Source organism: Suricata suricatta, chromosome 8, assembly GCF_006229205.1.
Source record: "Suricata suricatta isolate VVHF042 chromosome 8, meerkat_22Aug2017_6uvM2_HiC, whole genome shotgun sequence".
Classification (NCBI taxonomy): Eukaryota; Metazoa; Chordata; class Mammalia; order Carnivora; family Herpestidae; genus Suricata; species Suricata suricatta.
This window is the reverse complement of record NC_043707.1, coordinates 64,605,745-64,628,624: the sequence shown is the minus strand read 5'-3', so window position 1 is coordinate 64,628,624 and position 22,880 is coordinate 64,605,745. Positions and strand designations below refer to the sequence as shown.

General features: G+C 48.3%; 1 protein-coding gene across 1 annotated transcript in view; it reads right to left on the bottom strand.

Moving 5' to 3' along the window:
* Positions 1-22,497, bottom strand: part of ABCA4 (ATP binding cassette subfamily A member 4) — a 130,669-nt gene extending 108,172 nt beyond the window's left edge. Inside the window, exons 1-6 of the mRNA XM_029947198.1 lie at positions 22,432-22,497; positions 14,034-14,127; positions 12,749-12,890; positions 10,694-10,833; positions 5,505-5,632; positions 893-1,090 (exon numbers count right to left, since the gene is read on the bottom strand). Of these exons, the coding sequence (XP_029803058.1) occupies positions 893-1,090; positions 5,505-5,632; positions 10,694-10,833; positions 12,749-12,890; positions 14,034-14,127; positions 22,432-22,497 (768 nt within the window). The remainder of the gene's footprint in view (positions 1-892; positions 1,091-5,504; positions 5,633-10,693; positions 10,834-12,748; positions 12,891-14,033; positions 14,128-22,431) is intronic.
* Positions 22,498-22,880: the final 383 nt, after the last annotated feature.

Sequence of the window (22,880 nt, the reverse complement as noted above, 5' to 3'; positions counted from 1 at the left end):
ATATATATATATATATACTATTTCATCTTCTCTGAAGAATTCTAATTTTGAGTGTTTCTTAAAGCATGGCCTACAATGACCTTCACTGGAATCCCCTAAGGCTACAGGGCAGACTCTGGGCCCAGCCCAGAGCTCCTGAATCAGTTCCTGGGAATGGTAATTTGGAACTTGCATCTTTCACCAGTTGCCCTGATGATTTTCATATACTCTAAAGTGTGAGAACTGCTGTTCTTCACCTCCTTTTTATAATTCCCGCTCATCCTCCTAGCAAAAGAGGAGGCATTATCAAGTCCCAAGAAGTGTGCCTGGGATGCAGTTCTGGAATATTGAGCTAGATGAGGGCTTTCCGAATTTTTGAGACTATGAAGTTTTCTGTTACTCTTTTCTACACAGACAAGGCAACCTTTGTGGTCAAGAGCAGACCCAGAGTGTGAAGCTCTCATTTATTGAAATGTATTAAGTGCTTTACACATATTTTTCATGTATCCTTTCCTAACATTCTATAAAGTATTATATTTGTTTTATACATGACCAATGGGGCCAGTAAAGGTCAACTATCTTATGAAATGGTAGGGCAGGGAGTCAAATCAGGCCTTCTCCTTTCCACCACTGCTGGAGGTGGTAGAGACGATTTATCCCACATTTGGAGTAGACTCAGACCTGCCACACCACATAACTCATGGTGAACCTAACAGTGACTCGTGGGTGCCTGGGCAACTGCTCTGGGTATATTATCAGTCTTTGGAGGCTGGAGCTTCCTCAAGAATTGTCTTGAACACCAGGCTCATGCCCTTCTGACTGTCAATCCATGAGTCCCCGATGACTTGTGACCAGGCCCCACTCTACCCAGGAATTACCTTCCAAGAGGTAAGCAGCTAAACACCTCCCTTACCACACGGAAGAGCTTGAAGAAGTCCACATTGGCATACAGAGTGTCTTCCACCCACTGCAGGGTGCCCTGGGAGAGGGAGCACATGGCATCACGCACTGTCTGTGCCCCACGGCGCTGGCTAAAGATCAGGAAGCGCTCCAGGAGAGCCTCACTGCACGCAATGTCCTTCAGCATCAGGTCCGGGACTCCGTGAGCAAACTGCAGGGGAGAGAAGCAAAATTGGAAACCTCCCCATAGGAGAATGCCAGCTTCATAAAAGGTATCCATGTCCTAACCCACAGAACATTAACCTTAACCCACAGTAAATACGTTATGTTGTAGGGCAAGGGGCACTAGACTTGCAGGTGAAATTAAGGTTGCTAATTAGCTCACTTTAAGACCAGGAGATTATTTTGGATTATCTGGGTGGACCCAGTGGAATCACAGGGGTGTTTTGTTTTGTTTTGTTTTTGTTTTAAACCTAGTGGGAGAGGGAAGTAGAAGAAATAATGTCAAAATAATGTGATATGAGAAAGACTTGACAAGCTACTGTTGGCCTTAAAGATGAAAGGAGGCCACCAGCTAAGGAATGTGGACAGTCTCTGGAAACTGGAGATGGATTTCTCTCTAGATCCACTTAGTAAGAAAGGAAGCTGTGCCAACACTTTGACTTTCAGACTTCTGACCTCTAGAACAAGAACATAATAAATTTGTGTTGTTTTAAGCCACTAAGTTTGTGGTGGTTTGTTACAGTCGCCACAGGAAACTAATATGCTCCCAAGCCTCATTTTATCAAAGAGCCACTTAAAACGTGAGAGATCTGTTCTTAACATGATGCTAAGGTACCAACTTCCCTGAAGCTGAGGAGCAGGAGTGACTAGGATATATTTGGAGTGATGGCAAGTGACCAACCCCCTTTCTCCTTTCTTGATACATTTAGCAAAACAAAAACAAAAACAGAAACAAAAAAACTGGATGCCCAGTTAAATTTAGATTTCAGATAAACAATGAGCACTTTTTAGTACAAGTATGTCCCGAAGAGTCCAAATGGGACATACTTATGCTAAAAATTTATTTGTTTATCTGAAATTCAACCTAACCTGGATATCCTGCGTTTGACCTGGTGACCCTAATTGCTGGCTACAGTTCCTGTGTAGCTCATGGACAGTGACTCTTGGACTCTGGATCATAGTCCCTATGATGGCCTCCGAGACCAGGGAGAGCTCAACACTGCCCAGGGACCCTTGGCCACCCAGTATAGTAACTAGCCTCCTGGAGTCTTGGACCCCCACACCTAGGTGTTGGAAACTGTTTCCTGAGCTTCTCTGGCTTCTATAGTCTCCCTAAGGCTTCAGATTACACAGTTCTCAGGGAAGGAGGCCAGGGCAGGCTCACCCCTCCGCCCTGCCCCCGCCCCCGATAAACGAGGCACGAGGCACAGGTCACGGCTGATGCTGGGTTGGGGTGGACTCCATCAGTCTCAGGGGACTGTAACTGGGTGTAGGTCCCAACAGAGCCTTTCTGTTTTGCCCACTCTGCTTCTTTTCCCCAGGCAAAATCCCACCCCCAACCCTAATCCCAGTGTCTAAAACTTTCTGAGGTGGAGGGAATCAATGAGCTCACTTTGTCCAAACCTCTAATATTCCAGGGGAGAAAAGTGATGGAGGAGGGGTTAGGTGACTTGAGAAAATTACACAGCAGGCTAATGGGAAAGCTGCGATACCACAGAGGTTCCAGCTCATTCTTTCATTCAGTGACTCATCCCCTGAATGCCCTTTCACTAAATCCCTTTCTACAGGGACTAAAATTGTCACTGGGGATACAGAGGTGAATTCTCTCCAAGGAGTTTACCAGTTAGCTGGAAATGCAGGCATTTAAAGAACGGCATTTAAAGTGCTAAACTGAATGCAGTGAAACCAGAGCAAGAAGAGGAAGGGTTAAGAATAGCCAGGATTTACTGAGTGTTTACTGTGTGCCAGGCACTGTTCTAAGTGCTTTACATATATTAATTTTTTGACCACTCCCCATAACAATCAGATATGGTAGGCACTTTTTACAACAAGGACCCAGAGGCACAGAGTGGTTATTTAACTTGCCTGAGGTCACATAATTAACTGTGCCCCCATAGCTTGTGCTTCATCACTACCTCTTTGCTCTTTGGTGAGTAAGGAAGAGGGAGGGGGAAGGCAAAGAAAGGAGGGTTTATGAAAGATTTCATTGGGGAGGCAACGCTTGAGCTGTCCAGGAGGTTACAGAGCCGGGTGTGGGAGCGCGGGGGGGGGGGGGGGGGGGGACAAACCAGACAACTATTCCACTCTCATCGTCTAACAATTTCCTAGATGGAGGGAGATGTGCTCGGATGCCAGGCAGAGAGGACCAGGAGGGGCACACAGTCCTGATGGTGAAGAACAAAATCCCATGTTTGCTGAGCATGAACAATCAGAGAGCTGTAAGCCACACGTGGCTATTCGAATTTAAAGTAATCACAGGGCACCTGGGTGGCTCAGTCAGTTAAGCCTCTGACTTTTCGGCTCTGGTCATGATCTTACAGTTCATGAGTTCGAACCCCATGTCAGGCTCTGTGCTGACAGCTCAGGCTTGTGTCTCCCTCTCTCTGCCCCAAACCCTGCTTAGGCTCTATCCCTCTCTCTCTCTCTCCCCAAAATAAATAAACATTAAGAAAATAATAATAATGAGTTTAAAGTAATCAACATCAAATCACATTTAAAATTCAGTTCCTCAGCTGCACTAGCCCCACCTCAAGTGCCATGCAGTGAGTGGCTACTATATTGGACAGCACAGAGAGAGAACACTGCTCGTGGGAGAAAGCTCTGGTGCACGGGGCTGGGAGGGACTCGCACAGCTGGATGGAGACTGAGCTAGAGATCAGGAGGCAGGTGTAGCCCACAACCAGTCTGAGAAGCAGGGAGGGCATGGGGGGCCCAGAGACAGCTGGGACAGCAGGACTGGCTTCTGCAGGCAGCAGGAGCATTGGGCTCCCTCTTAAGCCCTGATGTGTGCTGATCAGGGAAAGACTGGCTAATCAGAGAAGGCAGCCTAAATCACAGCCCAACCCAGTGACCCTGGCCCCTTCTCCCCACGTGAGAGGCTCAGTTCTGATGCTAGCAGCATAGCAACTGGAGATCCAAATGTCATGCCAGTGAAGAACTAGAGAGAAATTTCCCCTAAATTCCTGCCCTTATCTCCATCTCCCTTTTATTACCGACTGGAAGTCATCACAGGCATTTCCAGGACCTGAGTTTTATGAGCTAAGAGAAAGCAAAGGGGAGAATGAGCCATTGATGCAGCAGTCACCACCCCCTCGGTGGCAGGGGCAGGGGGAGAGTGGAGCAGGGTGGCCAGGCTTGACTTCAAGGGCCAAGGCCTGGGTATTGGGGGCACTGCACTCCAAGGGCCTGACGGAGAGCCTCAGGGCTGACCCTCTGTTCCCCTCAGGTAGTTTCATGGGAAACCTCAGGGGCTGAGAAGCCAGAGAAGCAGATATGGGCTTCTTCACTGCTGTGCAGGGAACCAGCTTGAAAACCCCTTTCCACAGAGCCAGCCCTGCCCAGGCAGGTGGGGGCCCCCCTCCCTCCTCTGGGCTCAGACCTTTATCTCAGGACGGACACCGGCCCTGCAATTCTCTGTTTATGTCTGTCTTCCCTGGAGTCTGGTGGAGGTGCAGACCTGGCCAGGAGAGGCGGGAGGGGCATCTGCACTATGGGCCACTCACTGCTTATCTTACATTCTCACTGTGTTCATCACGCCGGGAACCCCACACTCAGGATGCCAGCCAGGAGCCTGTGCAGCCCAGGCTCTCACAGATGAGAAAGCCCCATGGCAGTGGCAAACACACTCTGAATGTGTTCAGATTATGAAGATGCATGAAATCTAGTCTGTGGGGCTGAGGTCAGAATGTGCAATGTGGATTGCCCAGCATTGAGAAGAAAATGTGCAGGAAATCAGAAGTCTGTGACCCCAGCAGGTCAACCCAGCACATCAGACACTGCATGCCTGGCCTGTTTCCCATGGCGAACTCTCCCCTTCCAGTTAGTTCCATGGCTGCCTTCTGTTCAGGCAGGTCTGCTCAGATACCACCGGGGCAGAAAGGTCTTCCCTGACCATCTCATTTCAGTCGGCCCCCATCCCATGCCTCCTAGCCCCTCCCTCCCTCCCAACCCCACTGTGGTTTCCTCACAGCATCTATCTTGACCTGGCAATGCTTATTTGATTATTACTTGTCGTTCCCACTGGAATGTAAGCTCCCAGAGTCAGGGGCTTGCCTGTACTGTTCACACTGGAGTCTGGTACCTAAACTGTCCCTAAATATTTGATGACTACATGAATAAACCCCAGTTTTTTCAACTATAAGAGGAGTCTGAACTACTAAAGGTTCTTTCCAGTTATAAAAATCTGGGCTCTTTGAAGTGTTTCCAGGATTTGGGCTGCTTCAGAATCCTATGATGGGAAGGCTCATTATCTCAAGTGACCCCCAGGTATTTTTCTGAATATTTGAAACAAATCATGAATTTCAAATGTGAAAGCAAGAAGGAAAAATAATGCAAGGTCTCCCTGGTTTTTCTCAGGCTCAGGGCTCACCTTTCCCCTCCAGGGACCAGTGACATCTCCCTACCTGCTCAGGACGAACTTGGGCGTTGACCAGAAGGTAGACAACTGAGTCAGACAGGCCAATGTTTTTCATGAGAAATAGCGGCAGTGTTTCTTCATCTTTTAGGATATCCCGAATTCGTATTCCTCTTCCTGCATATGAATGAAAGAACAGGATGACGAATGGGGAAGGAATCAAAAAAGGAAAAACACGTAGAACTGATTGGAAACATTTCTAATTGGCTCTCAGCAGAAGGCTCTGTTCTTGGGTTCGCTGGGAGCGTGGAGATTTGGGCTCCTGCCAGCAGGCTGCCATCAACACAGTCACAGCAGTTACTGCTGATGCAGCCAGGCAAAACTTAGTGAGAAGGCACAGAAGGTGGAAAAAGTTAGTCAGGGCAAAGGGAGGGGTCATCAGATGCCTGGTGAAGTTGGTCTGGAACAGTGACTCTCAACCGGATAGGGGTGAGGAGCTAAAGTGGGGCAATTTTGTCACCCCTGGGAATATTTGGCAATGTCTGAAGCCATTTCTGTCAGGGGAGGTGCTACTGGGTAGAGGCCAGGGATGCTAGTAACATTCCATAGTGGACAGGGTAACCTCCCTCCTTGCTGTAAACTGAGGAACCATCTGTCCAATTGTCATTAGTGTTAAGGTTGAAAACACCTGCTCTAGGGTCAGAGGACATCCGTGCTGTGTCCACACTGTGTTGCCACGGGGTAGAGGACCCTTCCTGGCATTTCTGCCATCTCAGCTAAGGCTCCCAGCTTAGGGGTTGCCATGGCCAAGGAGAGAAGTTCGAGGCAAGAAAAGCTACAAGTGGTAAAGAGGAGATGGCCGATAGCCTGGACTTGTCATTTCATGCCCGGATCCACCCCAGTCACATTCTCTCTGCTTTCAGTCAAAACAAACTAGAAGCAGAAATTTTTTTTATCAGGAGGCATAAAGGACTCCTAACAGTTATGACGACCCTGCAGCAAGTGATTGAACCCTTGTGCCTGTACTTCCCATGCCTCACAGGGTTATTGTGGGGGTGACTCAAGGTAAGGACAGCTAAGTGGTTAACTCCCAGGCCTGAAAACAGCGAGCCCTTGATAAATGCTTGTCCTGAACTTGTTGCTATTATTCTAACACCTCCCAGGGGATTCACACCCAATACCCACCTCCACTGCCTGCTTCCAGGGGCGACACTCAGCCTCAGGCGGGCCACTGCCACAGTTCATGAGGCCCTGGCCAGCAAAGAAGGCTATAGGCCCAGATATTTATGAAATCATTTCAACATCAAGGGAAAGTGTCCGTGTTACGTTAAAATGCCTCTACTTCCCAGCCCCCCCATCTCCCCCCCCCCAACCCCACCAGAGCCTGGTTGACGACTTATCTCTTAGTTCTTCTTTAACTAACTATGATTATCAAATGCCCCTGCTCCTTCCTGGTCCAAACACCACAGCACCTTATCCTTTCTCCCCCACATTCTCTCCTCACCAGGTGACGTAGAGGCCGACCCCACTGAGTGCTTGACGGCCTTCCCTTCTATTTTCAGGACATGCCTTTCCCTGCAGGGCTCATCCAGATTGAGGTTGCCGCTAATTTCCTCTTAAAAGAGGATTGGTCAATCCCACGGGCCTCCTCAGGCAACTAGGTCGGGGGCACCTGGCCCTGAGATTCCCCTCCACAGCAGCTTCCCAGAAGTTGTGCCACCAGGGAGCCCAATCTCCCCACTTTCCCCAGAGGGAAAGCCCAAAGGCTTCAGGGGAACTGGAATACAAGGGGGAACCTAGGAACAGGAGGGGTCTGAAAGGTGCTGCTCTATTTTATCCTTGCCTTTCCCTTTCCCTGATAATGTAAGTCATGTTATCTTCCAAACTTCACTTCCTTTCTTCCTTCCTGTGAACCCCACTTCAGTTCTTCTTTCTCCCAATCACTTTTTCATCTACAGCATTATGTTATAGACTGGCCTCGGTGACACCCCCAACACACACACACACACACACACACACACACAGAGAGTCTCTGGAGGGTAGAGGACTATAGACCCTGCTAGCAGTGCTGGGCACAGAGATATAAGCCCTTGATGTCACCTCTCTCTGACACCCAGCATGAGAGCTTGACATGGAATTAGGGCCTCGATAAATGCCTGTGGAGTGACAGGAGGCATCCAATAAATACCTGTTGTCGTGACCTGAGAGTCGGGCCCCATCTGACTGTTTATCAATTCGTTATTCTTTAACTCACTCGCCTGACCTTACATACAAATATCTTGCTTGGAGAGGGTAGCCATCCACCCCACCACCCACCCCACCACTTGCCCCAGGTGACTGGGCTGCTGTGGCCCCAGGGAGAAGGGGCAGGAGTGTGCTGGTTCCTACACACCTGCAGAGGGGTGGGGGCCACCCTGTAGGGAGAGCATGGGGCCCAAAATGTAAGAGGTGGCTGATACCAGACAGAAGCTCTCCCAGGCTCCTGAGGGAGAAATGTGAACTGGGGGCCCGAGGAAAGAAAAATAAATTTTGCTTAAAATGTGGTTTTTCTTGTTCTCTTCCCTGGGAAAGGGCTGGGGGAGGGGGATGCCGAGGCCCAGGGAGCTGAGGGGAGCTGAACCCTGGGGTGGGAGAGAAGCAAGGAGAATGCGTAGGGCTGATGGGAAGGTGTCTGAAGATGATTGAGAGACCACAGAGCTTGCTTGGGGGTGAGCCGGGAGGGGGCTTCGTGTCTGGTGTTTCACCATTAATCCTCCCCTGCTGAGAATGCTGCACTACAGGTTTGCTAGGAAAAGGAAAGGCCACCTGGGTCAGCCATCGGCATACTTTCCCAGGTGACTGGGAACTAAGCACATACCAATGGCAGCCGCCCACCTCACTCTTAAAGCCTCCAACAGGCTCTGGGTTGAAGATTCAATGTTCACAGTAAGCAAGGTCCCCCAAGTGACCCTGGAATGGACCCTAAAATAGTCTGCCATGCTGATGGTGGACCCCAGTCCATGGCCTAGAATTTCTTCAGAAACTTTGGGGATGGTCCCTGGTTCCCTCTCATGGCCATCAAGGTCAGGGGTTCTGCAAAATCTTTGTTCTCAGCCCCCAAATTCCTTTGGGCAGCCTTGCTGACCCTGTCTCTTCAGACCTCTGACACTGCTCTCGTTTAGAGAATTTCCCCCACAGCCTGGAGGCCTGCAGAAGGAACCACCTGTAGGCCAACTCAAAAGTAGTCCTGTGTTGGGGTTAGGAAGTAGTGACTGGTTCTCGTACACACACTATAAAGACCACAGAGAAATTGTGGTTTGAAATGACTCCCTTCACATTTCCTCCGAGCGGGACTCCACCTGACAATCAGACACCAAAATGACATGCCTGCCTCCTTCCAGATCCCACTGGATGAATGGGGTAGACAGTCACTCCAGGGCTTGGACAGCCCATGTTCTCATCTGCTTCTTTAATCCTGGAAATAGGTGTTTTCTGGTTGCTGCCTCTTTTTTTCCCTTACTATTAAAATGTTGATTTTGCTCATGCCTTACTAGCTTGAGCTAAGTAAATTCTTCTATCCAGAGCAGCAAAGAAGGTAGTGTTTGTAATCTGGTTTGTAGAAAATTACTACGTGAAGAACATGTGGTGCTATTTTTGAAAAAAATAAAATGTAATGAAGTCATCTTAACAAGCCACCTGAACATGCCCCTGGCCTTCCTTGCTCCAATAGGCAGAGAAAGGAGAAGGTGGCCAGGTGGGAATCCTCCTAAGAGAACTTTCCACTCCCAACTGTTCTGAGCTCTGGAAGCCCCCAGCTTCCTTCTGCCACCCTCCCCAAGATGTGGTCACTGTTCTCTCAGTCATGAGAGCCCTCAGGGTGAGCACCCACTCTGACCCGTTTGTGGAGCTCATTGGGTGAGGAGCCCTGGAGGGCTGATGTGTACCATTCTCCCACTTGTCTTGTTTGAACCCTGAGCAGGAGCTGTTCTCTCCAGCCCCACCTATCCCCTTGGGTAGATCCCTTGCTCATTCTGTCATCCTCTAAGTTCATCCCAAGAGTCACCATCACCCTATCCCAGGAACATAGGATGATCCAGTATCTCCAAACCTCTTCCTTCCCAGCCTCTGAGCCACATCCCTTAGCAGTCTTCCCGCACTGGCAGCCTTATCTCCACCTGCAGGACTGTAAAGACTAGGTTTCTGGCAGGGCTTGCTCCCTTCCTGATGCTCATTTGTCCTCCTAGTGACAGGTGGGAGGGGGAAGAGGGTTCTGGCTGGTGCCCAGGCCTCTGGCATGTTCAGCCCTCACTGTTCCTGCGCCCAAGTGGCTCTCCTACCCTGATGCCCAGCTCTGCTATCTGCCCACACAAATTCAGTGGCCCAACAGCCTGGCCTCTCTTTCTCAACCTCCCTATCACCTAAACCTTTGCCTCTGCTCTACTTCAGCCACCGTGGCCACCGTGGCTCATTCTCATTGCTCCTGCCTGCCGTGGAACTCCTGAATCCACATAGCTCACTCTTTGACCACAAGGACCAAGCATTCCATCCTGCTCCATTCCCCAGTCCTTAAACAGGATCATGGAACTTCAGGAGACCTCTATTCCCTTGTCCCCCCATTTCCTCCAGGCCATTTCAGCACTTCTGGCATCCCATCCATCCTTATGCAACTTGGATCCGATGAATGTCTTCCAGTCACTACCCTCAACCCCTTGCCTTCTGGACTTTCTCCAGCACCTCCCTAACCACACACACCCCAGCCCTGTATCACCCACCTATGCACCTGCTCTGCCTCAGGGTCTGGGATGCTGAATATCCCTGGAAGAAATGGAATGATCGTATATATTATGCCACAATAAACACATGCACTCTGACCTCCCTGGCCCCTTACTTGGCATTGCTTCCACATATTTTTGGCTAGCATGCTCTCTCTCTATGGAAACAGTTCCACACCTTTCCTTTTCTCTTTCCTCCTGCTTCCAGATCTAATCTAGCCTCATACTTCCCAGAGTACAACCTCTCTTGGCATTTTCCTTTCTGTCTCTAGACTTACCTGGAATGAGAACTTTCCTGCTCTCCTCAATTTCCTAACTTCTAAGCTGATAGAAAGAGGAGTCCTCCCCAAGGTGAGCACCTCTAGATCCATTCCTTCCTGCCTCCTCTAGTACCTTTTCCCACCAAATCTTCCTGCCCTTTCCTGTGTCTTCGATCTCTCTGATGGGTGAGGCAAGTGATGGTTGAGAACATGCAAGACCAGCGTACCTGCAACTCTCTCCGGGTGAGTCCGGAGGGTGTCCATGAGTTGGGAAAAGGTTTGAAGTTCTTTCCAAACATGGCCAAGGTGCTGGCTCTCTGGTGCATCCATGAGGAGTTCTTGAAAATCTCGAAACACTCTTGACAAACTGTAAGAAAGAAAAGCTTCATCAGGAAAGATATTGTTGCCTCTTTCACAATAACACTTCTTGCCTTTCTTTAAGATACCACATGGTTGACCCAGTGACTACATTATGTATCCTTATCATACTTCTAAGGCCAAAGGAGAAAAGGACATTTTAACTTTGTTGTACATATGAGCTAATAGACAGGGCTGGTGAGCAATTTGTTTGGTTTTTTAGTTCTGGCAAGGCCAGGTCACCTCTCAACCCCATGCTCTGTGTGTCTTCTGTCCAGAGAAGCCTTAAGCAAGATGACATTAAAGATATTACTGGAAGTTCTTTTCAACCATTACCACATCTCTGAGACCTGCCCTTCCAGCCATTCATAGGCATGGACAGCCATGCTAAGTCTACAAGTCCCTCCCTGTGTGTGCACGTGCACGACTCTCTCTCTCTCTCTCTCTCTCTCTCTCTCTCTCTCTCTCTCTCTCTCTCTCTCTCTGCTGTGGCTAACTGGACAAGGAAAATGAAGCTGAACCAATCAGCTATCTTCCCAGGAGTTTGAATGGTATTCAAGGATGCTCTTATGGTTGGCCAGGGCAAGGTGCTCTGAACTAGACAACCAGAGCTAGCCTGGGCATTGAGAATCAGGGACGTTGGTCCATGGAGAGAGTGAATGTAGTAGATGCCCAGAGAGGGACAGAGGCTGAACCCTGTAGGCCTAGACAGCAGACAGCCAGTCCCTAGCCATCCTGTTCTTGTCCTGAGGCCTGTTTGGCTTCCCTTGGCTTTGTAAGAAGGTCTAGTATCCAAATAATATTTTTCCCTCTAGAGGTTCAGATTGTTTGAATGGGTTTCTGTGCCTTGCAAACGAAAGAACCTTGAATAAGCCAATATTTTGCCTGTTACAAGTGTGTGAAATGGGAAACCCATATTTCCTAGTTCAGATGCCAAGTACAGCTAGAGTCTTAAGCCCTCTTTCCCCAACTTCCTTGAGTTATAGACACCACTAGTGCCAGTCCCACCAAAGCCCCATCTAGCCTCCACTGAGGTATCTCCAAGGCTCCTTGCATCCCACCATGTAACCCCATGTCATCTCTGTGAATGGGTAGGTGTTTCTTCTCATGCACCTCAGGGAGACTCAAGCTGAAGTTGTAGATCACAAGTTAAAGTCTCTAGTGTTTGCAACCACATGAGCCCAGCTAAAATGTCACCTCCTGGACATTCTTAGGAAAACAGATGTTCCCTCTTCTTTCTTCCTATTTTCCAGGGATTAGCAAGCAGATACATATTATAGGCTTGCAGGCCATAAGTCTCTATCACAACTACTCTACTCTGCCATTGTAGAGCAAAAGCAGCCATAGTTTCTTCCTAATGGGGATGGCTACCTCTGAGCATTGGGCTGACTTACCAAGTGTTCCTTTTCTTAAGTCAAAATACAGGTTTGTCCTAGAGGAATTATATCTGCAACTCCTCTAAGGGAATACTGGAGTAACCAAATATCTGTTTCTATCTGACTGTGTTGTTATACAAGTAAAGTGAAGCCCACTTCCCAACAACTCCTTGTTGGTGTTCCTCAGATATAAGCTGAAGATCCGCTAAGTGGGTAAAGGACAACCCTGTGAGCATCCCTGATCCTCTGACTATAGGACATGTTCACATCATATTCTTTCTCCCACCTCCTGCTCCGAAAGGGAATTCCAAAGGTAGATCCCTCTTCAAGGGATCTGACTTGAAATTAGACCCCGGATGAGAGGTCATTAACCTGGAGTCCACAGCCCCCCTGAAATCATATGCACAATGTAATATTTGATGTGTGTCCATTTTGGGGAGAGAGGAGCCATCAGTTTTCATTGGCTTCTCAGAAGGGTCTTTAGCCCCTCAGGTTAAGAACCAGTGCTCTCAAGGCATATCCTAAGATTTGGGGAATCTCAACACTTACATGGAGTTGTTATAGTTTGATACAATTCCAGGAGATTCTCCTGGGGTGGGATTTTGAAAACAAGGATTGTTCACATTGCAGAACATCCCCTGGAGCCACGGCAACATTCCTGCTGAGGGCATCGCCTTGTTGGGAAAATGGCCTTGAAGACAGGAAATGAAGACAAGGAGTTACTCTTGGAAACCGTGCAGGATGCTGATTCTAGCTGCTGGGGCCTCTGCAGGAAGCATCCCAGCCCCTCTGGTGTTTTCCTTTATTCATCAACATTTAAGAAGCAGGAGCCTCTAATACATGCCAGGTCCTGTGCTGAGTGCCAGAGATAGGGTCTCTCCTCTCAAGTGACCAGTGTAGTGGCGAGACAGACAAATGTTCTAGTAGAAGCATGGAGGGAAGTGTGGAGGGGAACAGAGGAGGGATGGTGGAGAGATGTTAGCTCAAGATGGTTCCACAATGTTGCTGACACTTTAGGAGGAGAGGAGGTTCATCTATTCCTTATGTTATTATGAGGACCTACCTCAAGCATGCAAGAAGGTTGCAGGTTATGGGGGGCGGGTTGGGGAGCAAGATAAAGAAGCAAGAGTTTAATGGACAGGAAACTAACCCAAAACTTGGGGCTTAAAACTCATGAACAATGGAGTAAATAGGGGACTGAGAAGCTTTGGATTACTCCTGAGGTCTGCACATCAGCTGCTTGGAGAGAGAAGATGTCATCCTGGCTGGAAACCAGGACATAGTATAAAAGAGGCACTCCCAGGCTCATTCCATGTCCCAGGATACGTCTGGGATCTGAGAAACAATATATGACTACAGCATCCCTTCTCATTTTTCTCTAGCACCATACACACACAAACACACACACACACACACACACACATATATATATATATAACATATCCCTAGATTGATCTCCAAACACACACACACACACACACACACACATATATATATATATATATATATAACATATCCCTAGATTGATCTCCAAAATAAAACTCACTTATAATCTGCTTTTAAAACCAGTAAGAGTTTAGGTATAGAAAAAAAAGAACCAATAGAAACAAAAACTAATTTCACAATTCTTCAGTAACCTACAAGTATTTCCACAGATGTAGGATTAAAAAATTAGCTTGTGTAATGCTAATGAACCTCTTTATTTTTGCACTGTAGGCATGAAATGATAAGTAGATCCAATTCTGGCACCCTTAGTCCCCAAGCCTTTCCTAAATGAGAGGATTGGACCTCCAGGCTGGCGAAGGCTCCCCCCACCCCCTTCCCTTATGCTTACATTCATGATGGCTGTAGAGTGGGTTGACATTCCTTAACCAGATCAAGAGCAGAAATAAAGATAAAGGCCATACAAGTTCCACCACAAAGCGAATCTGGAAAAACAAAAACAAAAACAAAAAAAGAGAGAGAGAGAGAAGAAAGAGTGATGCTAAAAGATAACAGGAAACACCCAGATCAGACAGACACACAACTCAGCACCTATCTGTGCAATAGGGATGGATGTGGTGTATTTCTTAAAGGACTTCCTCCTATTATCCCATCTCCCTCACTACCTTTACCCACTCCTCTATATTAGACTAATATGACTTTTTGTCCATCTGAGTTGTAGTCCGCCTCTATTTCAGGAAACTGCATTAACAAAGACTTTTAGCAAGGACCAAGGCATGTGCTTCAGTACTTTTCAGGTGTCACTGTGCATGTGAATACAGATTCTGTTCTGTAGGGGCCCACCAGGAACTCACATGTCTAACAAGCTCCCAGGTAATGCTAATGCTTCAGGTAGTAAAGATCTCATAACCTCTAATTCTGCAGCTGAGGAAACAGAGGTCCAGGGAGGGCAGGTGACCTGTGTAGCGTCAGAATAGCAATGACAACTTCTGAACTGGAATCCAGTCTCCTGTCTCCAGGACCAGTGCTCTTTCTGCCCCTCTCCACTGCCCTGCCTTCTTCCAGCACACACTAGACTTGCATATATCGTCACTGAATGACCTTGCATACGAGGTCACTGAATGAATGGGCAAATGACTCAGAAGTACTGTGATCCATTGCAAAGTGAATAAAAAAAATATGGGTTTACTACATCTTTCCTTCCACAATTTCTTGTTGCTTAAAGGAAGAAAGCAGGGCATACTATTGTGAGTTTTTACAATTCCAGCAGATGCTGCTGACAACAACATAGTTGAAAGCCACTACTAAAATATAGGTTCAATTAGAGTTTAAGGACTCACCTCCAAAGGAAGAAGCAATTGGTTGTTGCAGCCATGTTCTGTGGCACTGCACGGGAGGATGGGGGTTGCTGGTGTGGGATTGTGGGCAGGAGGAGGAGGAGGGGGCCTTGAATCAGGAAAATGAAACAGCAATTCTACCCAACCGCACTCCAAAGATCTTAGGGAGGAGACTCCTAAGATCTGAAGGAGAACTTTGCTGATGGCTAAGAATAGAGACTTAAGTATATATAGATCAGCTAGGGATCATTTGCATGGCCTTTGACCCTTTGTCATTCCTTTCTTTCTTTCTTTTTTTTAAGTTTATTTATGTTGAGAGAGAACAAGAAAGTATGAAAGAGCAGGGAAGGGGCAGAGAGAGAATCTCAAGCAGCCTCTACACTGGCAGTGTGTCAAGCCCAACTCAGGGCTCAAACTCATAAACCATGAGATAATGACCTGAGCCAAAACCAAGAGTTGGACACTTGATCAGCAGGTGCCCTGAGCCTTTGCCATTCCTTTCAAATATATGCACATAAATGCTCAGCCAAGTGATAGACACCATAGCAGGTACACAGTAAATATTCTTTTCTTGCTAGTATAGTATGCTAGTATGGAATTATTGCAAGTTGTAACATAAATCAGTGTAGGAAAAAGGATAATGTATTGAAGGAAAAACAAAAAATGTATAGGGCGGGAGGTTGCAGGTGGAACTTCCTTTTTAAAGTTTATTTAGAGAAAGTGCACTTGGGTGTGCATGGGCACAGCACAGTGTATGGGGTGGGGGAAGAAAGAGAGGGAGAGAGAATCCCAAGTAGGCTCCATGTTCTGCACAGAGCACAGAGCCCGACTCGGGGTTATATCTCACGAACCATGAGATCATGACCTGAACCGAAATCAAGAGTTAGATGCTCAACTGAGCCACCCAGGCACCGCACAGTTATAACTTTTTACCCAATGTTTTATTCAAAATATGTCTAGGGAAGATTTGTTAGAGAAAACACACCAAAATATTATTATATATGATATAGATTTTTCTTCAGACACTCACTTTTCAAGGCGCCCCCTACACATTCTTCTACAAGAGGGCAAAGCATCAATCTTGGTCAATTCCCATCCGGTATTACAAAGACTGACCCCGAGCACTTTGGATAACCATTGGAATGTTGGCAGTTCCCCCAGGGCAAGGAGACCAAAGGAGGAGGAGGGGCTGAGCCTCTTCCCCAGGGACTCTTTCTCCCTGTTAACACCCTCCCCTTACCAGCCCGGCACAGCTCCTCCCACAGCAGCCTGCACTTCCCTTATCGCTCATTGTAAATCAGGGTCCCTACTCCTTCATGGAAATGGAACCCTCACTGGTTGTGAGCTTCCTAAGGGCAGGGGCCATGTCTATCTTTATCATTACTGTGATTCTGACACAGGGCCAGCTTCATAATAGGTGCCCCATGGGTATGGAATGAACAAACCTTTGTCCAGGCTGGTCTAGGAGGCTCCTGGGGGAAGCTGGAGGTGACATAGAGGCTCAGGTCACCAACACTTTGCAGATTTAGCTGCACCCCCAGAGGCATGGTCTGTACCCTGGCCCCATGGCTTCTATCCTAGGGCCTTCTGTCAATGAGTAAGATTGAGAAGCAAGTTTGGCAAGATAACAATGTGAGTGACAGGTACAAAAAAATGAAACCGGAAGCTGTTCCTGGTGTCTTCACCAAGGAAGTGAGACAACCAGTCCAGATTCCACACATCTGATTCTTCCCCTTAAGACAATTGCTTGCAACCTTGGCTTTCTGCCAAGTCAGTCAGCTTTCTTCCATACAGCACTGTCTATCGGAGTAGTCTGGTATGTTAGACATTTGGGAATGGGAGGATCTGGGTTAAGAATCACTTTGGGGCATGTTTCAGCACTGAATCTCAGTTTTCCCATCTGTGAAATGAGACTGTTTTGTCCTTCAGTATTCACTAAGGGTTGAGTGTGTCAGTACTGAAGTTTTTAATCCCGCTCTGACCCCTATTAGCTGTATGACCTTGGGTAACCAGTTCAATCTCTCCATGTCTCAGGACTTCATCTGTAAAATGGGGGATGATACCAGGACCTACGCCCCCTCCCCAGAGTGGATGTGAAGATGAAGTGAATGTGAAACCCCTAGAGCAGAAACGGGCACAAGGTAACATTCAATAAACAGAGGTCATTTATTATTGAGCCTCACTTTCACAGAGATCACAGGACACTGTAGGTCACAGCACACGGTAAAGGCTAAATAGAACAGGGAGATCTCATTAAAACGACCTGTGTGAGCTCTTAGGTCTGTCTTCCACTCACATTCACGTTCTCCCTTTCTCCCTTTCTGGACTCAGAACTGCTCATTTGCCGGTTTGGAAACACAGGGTTTCCTTAGATACTGACCACCCACTGTACCCTGCTACATCTCTTAGAGGGACTTGCACTGGGGGAGGGATGGGCCAGCCCAGCCTACCTGTCCACGGATAAAACTACCAAACCCAAGTTAGCACGCGCACACACACCTTTTAGTGTTTGTCACGTACTCTCTCCTCACCCACTGCTTCTTGTATTTTGAAGTATTTGGTCTTTGCAAGGCACTGTGATTTGAAGCCCCCCACCAAGTGGGGGACCAGATCAGAATTCTCCTTTTCTGCCTTCATTCTTTGCCTGGCCTACGACCCCTGTGGCTTTGCAGGTGTTCCTCTCCACTGTCTCCGAGCTGGGGCTGCTGCTGTCGGCCTCTTTCTTGACCACCTTCTTTGAAGGCAGTTCCCAGGTGGCTGCCTGCCGGAGTCAGGTGGGGAGCTCAGGCCAGGGCCTACATCAGTGACATCGGTTTCTAGGCATGAAACATCAGGTTGGTTTTTGTTTATTTGTTTTTAACACTTCTCAGGCAATTCGGATTGTGCAGCTGGGGCTGAGAACCACCGGCATAGGTAAGGCGTGGTAAATGAAAACGCCTGCTGAGAGGTCAGCGTTATTGTTCTAACACTGCAAGGTTTGTCTTGGAGGGGCCGCATTTCACACCCCCTCCTGTGCAAAGACCACCGGCAATCCTTTTCCAGCGGGGCAGGTCCTCCCAACAGCCTCTCCCTGCGGCCCCCGCCCCAGTCGCGCTCCGCATCCCCACCCCAAAGCGGCATCCTTGTCCTTGATGCTCAACTGTGCACCGCAGACCCCAGGGAGAAATTCCACAGCGTAATTAAAAACATGTTTTGAGGGCGGCTCTGACTCCCCCCACCCTTTCCCTTTAAACATGTCTGTAACTTTAATTAAGCCCAGCCAAGGCTCAGAAGGGGCCGGGTGGAAATTTTTTTTCCCCAAACTGGTATTTCCTTGTTCTCTCTCTCTCTCTCTCTCTCTTTTTTTTTTTTTTTTGTTTCCCCTCCCCCTCTCTTTATAGCTCAGTCTACATGGGGGAGGAGGGGTTGCAAGGAAGGGCAGAGTTGTGCTTGTTGTTTTAAATCTCCGCCAGCTAGAGTTCCTTCCCTCCTAGTCTGTTTCCAATTTAAAGGTGGGTAGCCAAGGCTTGAAATGAGCTGCTTGACTCTCCCTTCTGCACCAACAACCCAGCCAGGATTCTAAGCCTGGACTAATCTGCCACGGGACCTGGGCAGGCTTGCAGTGGGCTGCCCACCCTCCCTGCACCTGCCAGGTTCTCCTTGTCTAATGCTGGGCCTGTGAACAAAGGCCACAGCCCTAGCAGGTGCCCAAGCCCCCTACTCTCATAAGTCCTCAGGCCTCCCCAAATATCCTGCTGTGACATGGAAGCTGGGACAAGGGGAGAGCACCAAGGAGGCCTTAACACAGGGAGCTCTCCGGGGCAGGAGACACACCCAGTGATCTTTATAAACCTGGCACAGTGCCAGGCCCGTAGCAGACATGGGAGGGTGTATATTTGTCTGTGGGGAGAGCTCTCGTCATTGGAAGTGCACGTTCTAGCGCTGAGCTCCTTGAGAAGTCTTCTCTCATGCTCCCCAAACCCCATTTCTCTTCTGAGCAACCAGAGCTCATCCTCGCCTCCCACCCCATGCTTCCTGCTACTCTGCCCTTGCACACCCTATTCTGTCAGTCATTTCTCACGGGCGCGAGCTCCCACCTGGCTCCGAATTCCATGCGAGAAGGGGCTGTGTCTGACTCGCTGGGCTGCACTGACCGTACGGGGGGATCATACAGCCCGGTTTGCCAGGTCAAGTGTTAGTTTCCATTTATTGCCCTGGTGCCATTGTTCCTGTACCTCCTTTCACTTTTCAAAACTGTCCCGGTTTCGATGATAAACTAGATGGCCATCCTATCTCTGTGGTCTCCATGACTGTAGTGTGGAGTCATGGCCATATCTGCCTGTCCTGGAGTCCCAGGACCAGTGCCACCAGTCACTAACCTCTGAAGCCTCACTCACCTCATGAGTACCATGGGGACACTAGTGGTATCTCTCCCCTGGAGCCGAGGTGACACTACAGTGCCAGGCACTTGGTAATACTTGATAAATGTCAATGGCGGAAGGAAATTTAAAAAGGGGGTGGAGAGGAATGCCGAGATCTGAAAATTTTCATCTTATACTTTCAGAGATTGGGAGAAAAGGAATGGGGACATTTGGTATCTGTTTCACTCTTGCTCACAATAGTAAACACCAAAGACCATGGACGTTTGAGCAAATAAAAACCTAGGAGATTAGTTATAAGCTAGGTGTGTTGTACTTCTCTTAGTCACCATTTTGTAGAGTCGAAAGCTTCCAGAAGACCCAAAAGCTTAGGGGAAAAGCCACAGACCCCTGTCAGAGCTGCAGGGGGCCGTGGAAGATGCCCCCATCTTCCTCAGACATCCTGGAAATTCCTGGAACATGGTAGCAGTGGGGAAGTTGGCTGGAGGCACACCAGGCACAGATTTCTAATTCTAGGCCATCGGGATGGCATCAAATGAATGTCAGCCCAGACTGGGTCTAGTCCTAGGAGATTCCCCCAGCCAGGGGTCCTGTCTCACCGAGATAGGCTGGCAATGTTTTCCCCTGGGGAGCACACCATGGGAAAGACAGAGTCCCCGAAAATGGGACACCCACCAACACCAGGGAAAGGGAGCAGAGGTTGTGAGGGCCTCTGAGCCAAATCCGGTCTTTGAAAGTAGGGCTATTCTCTGTAAGAGCAGCATGCCTGCCACAGAGATGGAATCATTTCAGCAGGTAAAGTCCTCAAGCATGTTGTTTGAGGGCCACAAAGAGCACATTGCGAATAAAATTAAATGAGATTCTTAATTTCTTAAGGGAAAGAGAGAAAGAAAACAGTTGCAGATTGGATTTTCCTTGGCATTTCATAGACTGTGGACATCTTGTGGACAAGGATCTGCTTGTCTTGTTTGCCATTGTGCACTCAGTACCTGGCACAGTGCCTATTGATTAGTAAGTACTGGCTGATTGAAGGAACACATGAATAAATAAATGGATTTAATATAGAATCTTTCTTGGGGTACGTGGGTGGCTCAGTCAGTTAAGTGTCCAACTTGATTTCAGCTCAGGTCATGATCTCCCGATTCATGTGTTCAAGCCCCGCACTGGGCTCTGTGCTGGCAGGGCGGAGTCTGCTTGGGATTCTGTTTCCCTTTTTCTCTGCCCCTCCTTGCTCATGCTCTCTCTCTCAATAAATAAGTAGAGAAACTTAAAAAAATAGTGAATCTTGCTTAACTTTTGTCTATTTTTATTCTGGAAGGGAAGCTCTTGGGAGCCAGGGACTGACTGAGTCTCTGATTACTGTTAGCATTTGGCAACAACTAACTTCAGCACTAGTTTGAAAATCAGAGTAGCTTGACAAAGGAAAGCAGCCTGAGGGCAGTGGTATTTCCCAGGTATGAAGAGGTCCCAGCTTGGCTTTCCCCCACAGCCTCCCCAAGTCCTGTCCAAGCCACACACACAGGAAGGACCGACCACCTGTGCATGTGGTTGGACTGTCTCCTTTGCTGCTTGCTCCCTTTGCTGCTAGTTATGAAGCTATCGCCCTTCTGTTCTAAACCCGCCCACCAGCCAGCATCCCTCTGGGCAGGGAACCCCAGCAGCAGCCTCAGAGTGCCCCTTCCTCACACGTCCGAGTCACAGCTCTACCAGCACCTTCTCAGTGTTTCAAGTGCTACTAGTTCCATGTTCTTCCCTTGGTTCCCTCAGCACTACGTGTGGGAGCTGCATCCTGCATCTGCTGCCTCCTTGATACCTTGCCCTCTTTCACCCACTCGGTTATCAGCTTTGTCCCTAGCTAGCATCTTTTTATATTCCAGATTTTCTCTGACTGGACTCTGACCGAGACACTCAATCACAGTCTTTAGATGTGCTGCCAGTTGGCCCCCTTCTTCCCTAACATTTTTTCCAACACCCAGGAAAACCCTGTCCCGCCTGCATAAACCCATTTCATGTCGAGGCTTGGAACAAATCCACTCTCTTCTTCCTCCCTGTCCTCCATCCGAAGTCTCCCTGCCTTGCCTGCCTCCTATCTGTCTAATCTCAGCTCTGTCCACCCCTTGTTCCTTCCTCCTTTGTTCCTCCTTCAGTATCTTTAGTCATTTGATGTTTCCAAGACTTCAAGGCTATAGCAAAGTGCATGTTTCTTTATAGTTACCTATTGACTTCACCCCTTTCCAGAAAAAATTAGAAACCAGTTGGCATTTGCATGTACTCTTGGGGTCCTCTGATCTGTGAATCTAGCCTACACTTCTCAGGGGATATTTGGCCTGTCCTACTTTTTATTGCTCTTGATCTCAAAACACTCTTCAGGTTTCCCCAGCCAGACTGGAAGAGAGTCCAGGGTACACTCTGTGTCTTTTGCTTTTACATCCCTGGTCCAGCCCAGCCCCATATCTGCTCACTGAAAGGGCTCAGTGAAAATCCATGCTAGATGATTAGTAATTGTATCTCATTGAATCTCAATTGTAAGATTCACTGTTATTTCTTGCACACAAAGAAACAAATGTGTCCAGTTAAGCTGTCACTTGACTGTGAGCTGCACCCAACGTCATAAATGTGGAAGTGTGAAAAGCCAGTGTACCTCATAGAATCAATGAAATATAGTATCACTGGTCTGGGAAGCTCTTGGAGGCTGTTGTTTTTCTTTGAGCCTGTTCTTCAGGGTTTAGGATCTTCCCACACAGCAGAGGATGGATACTCAAAGGGCTTGTGGATTGGACTGTCAGGCTTCAAAACCAGGGGGTGGGGGAAAGGATGGGCAGGCAACGGATTCATATGCAGGGAGGGCAGAAGAAGACTACAATGTGGCCACGCTGGGCTACAGGTGGGAAGTGTCCATCCCTGGACAGAGGAACAGGTCTTCCTATGAAGGACACTTGTCAGAGAGGTCCACAGAGCAGCCAGCTAACTGTTGCTTTGGTGCTAAATGGGAAGGAGCCCACCCATGGCTCACCTTCCCCCTGTGCCCCCCTCACCTTCTCCACCATTTCTTTGCTCTACACCTCACTTTGAGACCACAGACTGCACTTGTTACCTTTTGCCGTTTCCTCAGGGTCCAGTTCTTCCAGAGCAAAAGCTGGATCTGTCTCACAAAGCCCATGGCGATGGCCCCACAAACAGGAGATCACTCCAAGCCCCTGGTCTGTAGAGGGACGGCAACGGACATAAACACTGCGCAGAGCACCTCTGGCTCCGGCCGCTGTGTCCTTCTCTGGGTGATTAGAGGCTAGTTTCCCCCTTCAAAGCATAATCCCTTTTAATTCACGTAAGCCCTTTGTTGAGGAAAGCAGGCCACCACTCCGTTGTTGTCTCCATCTTAGGAAGGGAAAGAGAAACTTAAAGATAGGAGTAGCTGGGCACGAAGCAAATGGAGGTGGGGGAATTTCAAGGGAAGCATGAGCTACATCACAAAAATCCAGAGGCTATGAGAAATTACACCTGTGCTGGGGCACTAGATTCAGTCTGTACGCTAGGCAAAGGCAC